Source organism: Lycium barbarum, chromosome 2 (genome assembly GCF_019175385.1).
Source record: "Lycium barbarum isolate Lr01 chromosome 2, ASM1917538v2, whole genome shotgun sequence".
NCBI classification, from domain to species: domain Eukaryota; kingdom Viridiplantae; phylum Streptophyta; class Magnoliopsida; order Solanales; family Solanaceae; genus Lycium; species Lycium barbarum.
In genome coordinates, this window is record NC_083338.1 from 58,373,891 (window position 1) to 58,383,219 (window position 9,329).

General features: G+C 42.1%; 1 protein-coding gene across 1 annotated transcript; it reads right to left on the reverse strand.

The window, feature by feature from the left end:
• Positions 1-5,140: 5,140 nt before the first annotated feature.
• On the reverse strand, positions 5,141-5,656 carry LOC132628608 (uncharacterized). Its single transcript, XM_060344375.1, has one exon. It carries the CDS (start codon positions 5,654-5,656, stop codon positions 5,141-5,143), a length of 516 nt encoding a protein of 171 aa, XP_060200358.1.
• Positions 5,657-9,329: the final 3,673 nt, after the last annotated feature.

The following is a 9,329-nucleotide window of genomic DNA, read 5'->3' on the forward strand; positions in this document are numbered from 1 at the left end:
CACGCTACTAAGATTGAAATACTTGTCAAACATCAATATTCATGGCTACGCCACAACCCCAGAATTTATAAGTTTAGTTACACATGATTCGATAATAGAAACAAGAATTCATGATTAACATAGGGTTTTGATGTAAAGAAAAATAATAGAAGAGGAATAAAACCTAGAAAGAGTTTCACAAGTCTCAAAATTCGTCCAAGCCACCATTCTAATGTTAAAAACGGCTATTTATATGCTAGGGTAAATATGAGATAAGTTGGCCCAATCCCGATCTAAATAGGACAACTAACGCCGCTTGTGCGCTGGCTGTGTGTCGCATGGCTAGCGCATAACCTCCTTTATGTTCTTCTTGTGCGGTGCATGACCAATGCATGGTCTGTCTGAGATTCAGGAATGGTGTTTTTGTGCGTTGGCTGTGCGGCGCATGGCCAGCGCATGAGACCCTTCAGTGGTCAGATATTGCCTTCAAGTGCTGGAACTTCCTTCGCAACGTTCAATCGACCTACACAGCCTCGGAATCACTCAAAACTGCCCAGAATACCCTTCGTTGGTCCTTGTTGTACCTATTCATATAAACATACCAACATAAGCTCATATACAACAATTCGCATTCAAAACTGCGATGAAAGTGCTAAGAAGTAAAGTGTAAATGACGCTAAATCTAGATATTTGTGCCAAATATCAACACCCCCCACTTAGAATTAGCTCGCCCTCGAGCAACCACTTATCATACATTCCCTAGTACGTTACTTAGCCATGCCACTCAAACAGGTCTACATCAGAATTCGGTGGATATGCAAGTTTCGAAATTGCATTAACATACACATTGAGCCAGTTCTTGAAAGTCTTGCCAACTGCTTCAAAACCACCATTTTCTTATGCTTCAAAATTCTAGCAACCAAACCTCTCAAGAAACGATACGTTAAAAAATATGCATATGACTCCAGACACCACTCAAGACATAAAGAACCTGCTACTTGACCGAGCAGGAGTACTTCATCCATCTCCTATTAATTATGTGTCCTCACCCAAAAGAGAGTTGTCCATATCTCACACAAAGTTAAAAACTTATTTCAATGGACATAAGATGCAATAACATCGCTCACTCTCACAAAGAATATCCAATGCTCAAACATGACGAACCATAGGCTTGCCCTTAGTGTAACCGTTCAGCAACTTAGAGTGAGGTGAAGTTAGGATCACTTAGGACTTGTATGGTTGTAATGTAGGCTTAAGGGACGGGTAGGATATATTTTGGAAAATAGTGACTAACCACCCTAAGCACTTTTATACCTTACAATCATATTTCATTTTTGCACCATCCTTCATCACTCATAGCATTCATCCACATGCTACCCATTCTATCTTATCAACACCCATTTATTTTCTCAAGTTTAAGTATCCTCTTGTTTTCGACAAACTAGTGGGAGACGACATTAAGAACGCAGATGACAAACTAGACAGTTCCTGTTTTGCAGTTTTTTCTTTTCTTTTTTATTTTTTACACTTCCCACTAACCATCATCTACCCTTCAGACACACCCATAGACTTCATTTTTAACTTCATTCAACAACCCTCCCTTAACTTCACATCCTAACTCCAATTCAATAAGTAACCATTAAAAGTGCCTAAGGAGTAAAACAGGGATCAAATTGGGTCAATAAGAACAACGAGAGTAGGCTAATTGGCTGTTGTAAAAAGAAAAGCTAAAGCCTTAACGGGGTTGACTAGGGATATACATACACAAAGGGTAGGCAAGCAACGTTTCAAACTTTGGCTAACAAAGAAGTGCCTAGATCACTTCCTAAACTTCTCACTCAATTTCATTTCACAAACACACCGGGCAAGTTCTAGTCATCATTATCAAGCATGAATCATACCAGAGTTTCCTCACATTACACACAGCACATAATCAACACAACATATTCATACAACCATCCAATCAAGCAACTATCACAAATTATGCCAAGTGGGTCATACATGAGTCAATGCAGTCTACTACAGAAATGATTCGAGGTAGGTTGCCTATTTTTAAGCATGCTTTTTAAAGATTTTCAAGAAAAACTCATGGTTTCCACATTCCACCTAACCTGAGCACCTAGCATTCGAGTGGTCTGACAGGCTTGACTCCTACGACTCTTCTACAAAAACTAAAAAATCTAACCCGGTTCAAAGGTCCCCCCTTAGGAAAGAACCGAGGTCATAAGAAAACCCAAGGGGGTGGATGGTGTGTGCCACTAACGAGGGACTCAAGAAGCTACCAAGAAAACTGGAAATCTCTTGTTTTTTTTGACTCAAAGACTCAAACACTAACAAAAAGAAAACCTATGGCAACTTGATCACCATCCTTAACCTCAAAATGTTGTTACAAGGGACGTATTTCCCACCCCACACTTAAATCATGCTTTTCCCTTGAAGCATATTGATGGAAAAATTTAAAAACAAAGTAAGGTAAGAAATATTCCCTAAGGCCCACTAGGGCCTAGTCAGCATCCTTATCACCCTCAGCCTCGCCACCAGACGGCTCAACATCTTCTTCCTCATCATCCTCAGCATCCTGTGCCTGGGATTCTTCTTCACTACCCTCCTCCATCTCAGCGGCTATGAGATCCGTAGAACACAAGTCCTTATCAGTGGGCAGCCTTCCCTCCTCTCCAATGAGTACTCTTGAGTAAGTGGTGTGAGGACACTCCGCAAACACACTCGAGATATCCAGCTCAAACTGCTCACTAGCGAGTACCGCTATCTTGTATAGTTGTGTTAGCACGGTCGATTGAGCCGATCTTTCTTATGCTGGAGTCAAGTGGAACTTGCTCTGCTCAGGGGCTTTGACATTAGAGATGTCTATCATGTTATCTGGGCACTCAAGCACCCTGTCATACTCACTCTCCAAATGCGGGACCAAATTTCTCAGATATGCTGTAAGTGTGTTTCCGAAGCTGAGCTTGAGGGATTTGCCCTCTCTGATGCCGATCATATCCTGAAGCATCCAGTATCCAATGTTGACCAGCTGCCCAGTCAAGAAGAAGTACACTATTTCCACTCTCTCTTTCAGCATGGTGGTGAAGTGGTCAAGAGGCATAATGCGGTAATTTAGTAGTCGTAGCCACACTCGTGCCTCCTTCATAAGATCACCCATTAGCATAGTCTTGTGCTTCCTCGGGTCCTCTCGGTATCTTTCCCACTTAGCCATGGACTCAGGGCCACACAAGGTTTCCCGAATGGCCTTATAGTCAGGCCTTTTTATGAACTCAAGCAATGGGCCCACGGGAGGGTCTGGAACTCCCAATTGTGCACACAAAGTGGAGGCTGTCAACGACACCCATTCACCCCTCAATTGCACTGAATGATGAGGCTCGCCACCCTCTGTTCTTGCCAAAATCATATTGGAGTAAAGCTCCAGAACCATGTCAATGTTTACCGGCCCTGGGTTATCAAATACCGAGCTCCAGCCCCTTTCGACTATTTGATTATAAATTCCCCTGAAATTCTTCTTCAACGCCACCTTGTTGACAAGCCGTTCATGCACATATCCATCAGCCAAGGGGAACTCTTTGTACCATTCTTCTGCCAAACAAGCCCCGTAAAAGGTAGGTCGAGGCCTCTGGGAAGAGGCCCGAGGGATAGGGACCACTGGTTGCTTTCCACTACGAGTTGTTGCCCCTTTCTTAGTGGCGGTGTGCTTGACACCTCTACTCCTCTTGGAACCTTGTGACGGGCCTGACTCGTCCACTTTACCTTTTCCTTTGTTCACCATTGTACCTGTGGAGTTTCAAAACAAAAACATCCAACTTCGTTAGCAAATCTTAATCCAAGTCACGACCCCACACTTATTGCAAGCCGTGTGTTTATGCATTGAATGTTTATCTTTCTTGATGTTCGGATACTCTCATGGCTTTAATGACTCTCCAGTGGGGTCGTTTCACGACCCCACACTTACTTCCGACTATGATACGCACAACTCAAAACAAAGAAGTTAACTAATGTTTAGCCTAAAACGACAAAATTAATGAAATAAAGACAATCCTACAAAACAAGGAAAAGCATGTTGAATGACCGATGGGTGTTCATGGAAATGCCCTATGGTTTAGAATGTTCTTTCAAGTTTATTTGCTACTCAAGACTTCACAAAAATCACACGAAACTTAATTGAGGAATTTTATCAAGCAACTTGTAGGCATAGAACTATCCCTTGAAGTTTTGCAATAATGGAGGGTTGTAAAACCCTCCCTTATGTTTGGGAATCATTATTCTAGCATCCAACACTCTTTACAAACAATACAATACCGAAACATCCATCCAAATTCGCCCAACCCACAAACCCTTGTTTATCAATCTCTCAACCCAACAAAAAGGGGAAAGAAGGAATGGGATTTCATTGATGAAAACACACGAATTCTTACCTTGTATTGTGGAGAAGATGATCTACACTACTTTCGTTGGAGTTGGAAGGGATTGGGAGGAGGGTTTTGGTGTTTGGGTTCGGTTGGGAGTTGTTTTAGAGAAGGGGGGGGGGGGGGGGGGGGGGGTTTGTGAGAAGTGGGGAATAAGTGGGGGTCGGCCATGTCTTATTCTTTTAAACGAATTCGAACTGGGCCAACCCGTGCATTGGCCATGCGTCGCATGGTCAGCGCACAACTTCCCCCTTTCTGAACTTTATATTTAAATTTTTTTTTCTCTGATTTCCCTTCATGCGCTGGTAATGCGTCGCATGACCAGCGCACAATACACCCCTTTCTGAACTTTGTACTTAGCCAAAATTTTGGCTCTGAGTGCCGATCATGCGCTGATCATGCGACGCATGGTTAGCGCACAATACACCCCTTTCTGAACTTTGTACTTAGCAAAAATTTTGGCCTGCTTACCCCTTGTGCGATTTCCATGCGACGCATGGGCATAGCACACACAAACCTGGAGCTGTTTCATTAACTGGTTTGAGCGTTTATTGTTCCTACTCATTATTTGGTCCTGCAACATGAACACACACGACATATATGCTACAAAAGTTGGTTGCCTCCCAACCAGCGCCTTAGTTAAGGTCGTGGCATGACACTTTTTTTTTTGAATTGTTACATTACAAACTCGGGTTGCCTCCCAAGAAGCGCCTGAGTTAACGTCGCGGCACGACACATCTCCTTCTCTACTCGTCATCGAGGAGCACTTGCTCCTTTTTCTTGTCAAAATTTCTGCCCCAATATCGCTTGAGGCGCTGCCCATTGACCAAGAACTTGCGCACCCCATCCGTAGTTTGTATTTCGATGGCCCCATGGGGTGTGATCTTCGACACCACAAATGGGCCAGACCATTGGGACTTAAGCTTTTCCGGAAACAACCGCAGCTTAGAGTTGAAGAGTAGTACTTGCTGCCCTGGGGCGAATTCACGATGTTGTATATGCTTGTCATGCCATCGCTTTGTTTTCTCCTTATACAGCTTTGCATTCTCATACGCCCCCAATCTGAATTCATCAAGCTCGTGCAGCTGCAACAACCTCTTCTCTCCGGCCAATCTCATATCAAGATTGAGCTTTTTGATTTCCCAATATGCTTTGTGCTCTAGCTCAACGGGCAAATGACATGCCTTCCCATAGACTAACCTATAAGGAGAAGCTCCGATGGGGGTTTTATATGCTGTGCAACTTCGAAAAATTAGTCCCATTGGAGGACATTACCATTATATCGTAATTGGCATCTAGGCCACATCAAATGTACATGGGCCAACGTGGCCGACAAAATGATATACAAAACATAGGCTGACAAGGCCAGACATATCTAACCATATACACGTGACTACGAGCCTCTAAGAAGAGTATGACATAACACATGAGCGGGACAGGACCCCGCTATGCCCATAAATATGTACACAAAAGAATGAGCACCCAAAAGCTATGGCTCCGAAGGAAGTGGAGCTCTGCTCTGTAATCTCTGAATAAGCAGCTATGGATCAAGTCTGTCTCCCTGTGCACCTGCGGGCATGACGCAGCGTCCACAAACAAAAGGACATTAGTACGAAGAATGTATTGAGTATGTAAAGCATGATCAACATCAATATAGAAGCATAAAGAACAACATGTGAAATAGCATAGGAGGGGGAGACAGTAATATCATCGTCATATCACTTACTTGCCTTTCATCGGGACTTTCCATTTCTCATACGTATTTGTACACATATGTCATCATCCGTAGTCCATAATAGTACTCGTACCATATTTGTGCTCATATTCGTGTTCATATACATAGTCTTATTACATTCATATTCATATTATATACATAATAATTTACATAACATATCTGTACTCTTAATGACGTCTTATACATAGCATACGCGACCATAAGGTTCGGTGTTTCGTACATACTTGGCCAACCAAGGCTTAAGGTTATATCAACCTGGCCCTACCAAGGCTCAGGGTTATCCGTACCATCTGCAGATGTGTGCGCGCGTTACGTAATCGTATACATACTCTATACATATTCATATACATATATTCTACCCGGCATTATAAGCTCGGGGTTTCATTATAGCCCTTCATAGGCACATGTAAGTATACTAGCCCGTAGGCACCTTTAACATCATTATTATTATCATCATCATTACTGTTATCATCATTATCGCTACGTCTATATCATAGGCTTACTCGTCATATGAGGTGCGTAGTACAATCGTAGTACATATCATGGATCGTGAGCTTACGAGCTCGGAATGTCAATCATTTGGAGACAACATACTCACAGAGAGAATTTAGGAATTTGGCCAAACAACCATGCCTTATGAAGGAAGGGTTAGCCTTACATACCTTTCCGTCACACTATTCTACACTTGCACGTACTCCTCCGATGCTCACGTTTCTACCTTCATTAAGGTCATACTATCATTAGCATCGATAATTAGCACAAATGGCTAAAGCTAGGGAAAATGGAACAACTATTCCTTCACATCGTAATTCAACTCCCAACGTCAACAATACATTCATAATATCATAACAATGGCCATTAGTCATTCACATTATCCATATTCATCATTTCACCTTCATTAGTCCATATCCATGGCTAGGACCTACGACTATATCCATTCGCGTGCATCGCCCATCTAATGTTCTCAACATCATTTATAACACATTTACATCACAATACATCAAGGTTCCTAACTCAATTCAAACTATTTCTCAAAATGTTACTATTCACCATTCATGACCCATTTTACCATATTTTCTACAATCCATGCATTTCAACTCTCCAATATCTTAAAAAACATATAAATATCATGAATCTTACCTTAGATGTTGTAGGAACAAGCCTTAGTTGATAATACTCCACTTTGAGCAAAACCCTAGTTTATCTCCATTTGGATTTCTTGACTTTGGATGACCTTTGATGATATTCTTACTCTTGATTCACTTGTTTTATGTTGTTGATCACTTATAATCCTTGAAAACTTATATAATAAATGTAGAGAGATGTTTTTAGGGAGAAGTGGTGTGATGTAGAAATGAAATAAAATACGTCTTGGTCCCCTTATTTAATGAATTGAAAAATCTGTGTTGAAGTGCATAGTGGTCGTGAACTGGGTTTACGATCCGTATAGCAGTTTACGGACCATCCTTCGTGGTCATCTTTAACCATTTTAAAACCAGAAACTTGGGCTGCTTGCATGGTGATTTACGACCATGGTTTACGGGCCGTAAATCACTTTACGGTCTGTATTCCAGGTCGTGTTTTACTATTTCCTCCACTGGCAGAAAGTTGAAGTTTTGCATGCCAGTTTACAACCTGCTAGTTTACGGACCGTATACCAGTTTACGGTCCGTATAGCACTTTACGACCACCTGGCCAGTTGCAAATCTGCAACTTCTCATATTTCTTAGACTTTTCATTCTAATCACCCACACTCATTTACATGCATTGCTCACCTCATTCCTTGCCTTATCTTAGCCAACTTTCTCGACTTACATCGGATACCTTTGAAATCTCGCCTAAGGCCATCAAACATCATTTCTTACTCATGGAACATCATACACTCATACTCATCACTAGTTCATTCGCTTGCGTACCAACGAAAAATTTCCGAGGTGTAACATTCTCCCCCCCCCCCCCCCCTTTAAGAACATTCGTCCTCGAATGTTAAAGTCTTCGGGAATCCCATAAAAATTTCGCCAGAGTTTCCCCTATAATATGACACTACCATCCTGCCACAACAACCCATAATAGCAATGCCTCACTGGGCTAAAACACAATAGCATAGAAACTTGGTCACACACGACCCAAAAAGCATAAAAGGAATACATACATACCTTAGGATCTTGATGTCTCATCTTGGACTTCTTCTAAGGGCTGAAATAAATGTGGGTATTTGGATCGCATACTTTCTTCTGCTTCCCACATCATTTCCTCTCGTTTGCTGCTTCTCCATAGAACCTTAACTGAGGCCACTTCTTTGTTTCTAAGCCTCCGTACTTGCCTATCTAATATGGCAATGGGTATCTCTTCATAAGTCAGTTTCTCTGTCACTTGCACATCATTTACTGGGAAGATCCTAGTAGGATCTCCAATACATTTTCGAAGCATCGAGACGTGAAATACTGGATGGACTGACTCCAATTCTGGAGGTAGCTCTAACTCATAGGCCACCTTGCCTATCTTGCGTACAATTTCATATGGCCCAATATACCGGGGGCTAAGCTTCCCCTTTTTGCCAAATCTCATTACACCCTTCATAGGTGACACCCTCAAGAATACCCAATCTTTCACTTCGAACTCCAAGTCTCTTCGACGATTATCCGCATAGGAGTTTTGACGATTTGGGCCGCTAACAGTCGATCTTGTATGAGCTTAACTTTTTCTATAGCCTGTTGGACCAAGTCTGGCCCTATTAATTTGGTCTCTCCTGTTTCAAACCACCCAATCGGGGATCTACACTTTCGCCCATATAGAGCTTCATATGGTGCCATCTGAATGCTGGAATGATAACTATTATTGTAAGCAAATTCAATGAGTGGCAAATGATCATCCCAATTTCTTCCAAAGTCTATCATACATGCCCGTAACATATCTTCAAGAGTCTGAATAGTACGTTCAGCTTTTCCATCGGTCTGTGGATGAAAGGCCATGCTAAGGCGCACTTGGGTCCCTAGACCCTCTTGGAAGGACTTCCAAAAGTTAGCTATAAACTGAGTCCCTCTATCGGAGATAATAGATACTGGAACACCGTGAAGCCTCACTATCTCTTTGAGATAAAGCTTTGCATAATCTTCTGCCACATAGGTCATCCTGACCGGTAAGAAATGAGTTGACTTTGTGAGTCTATCCACAATCACCCATATGGAATAATACTTACA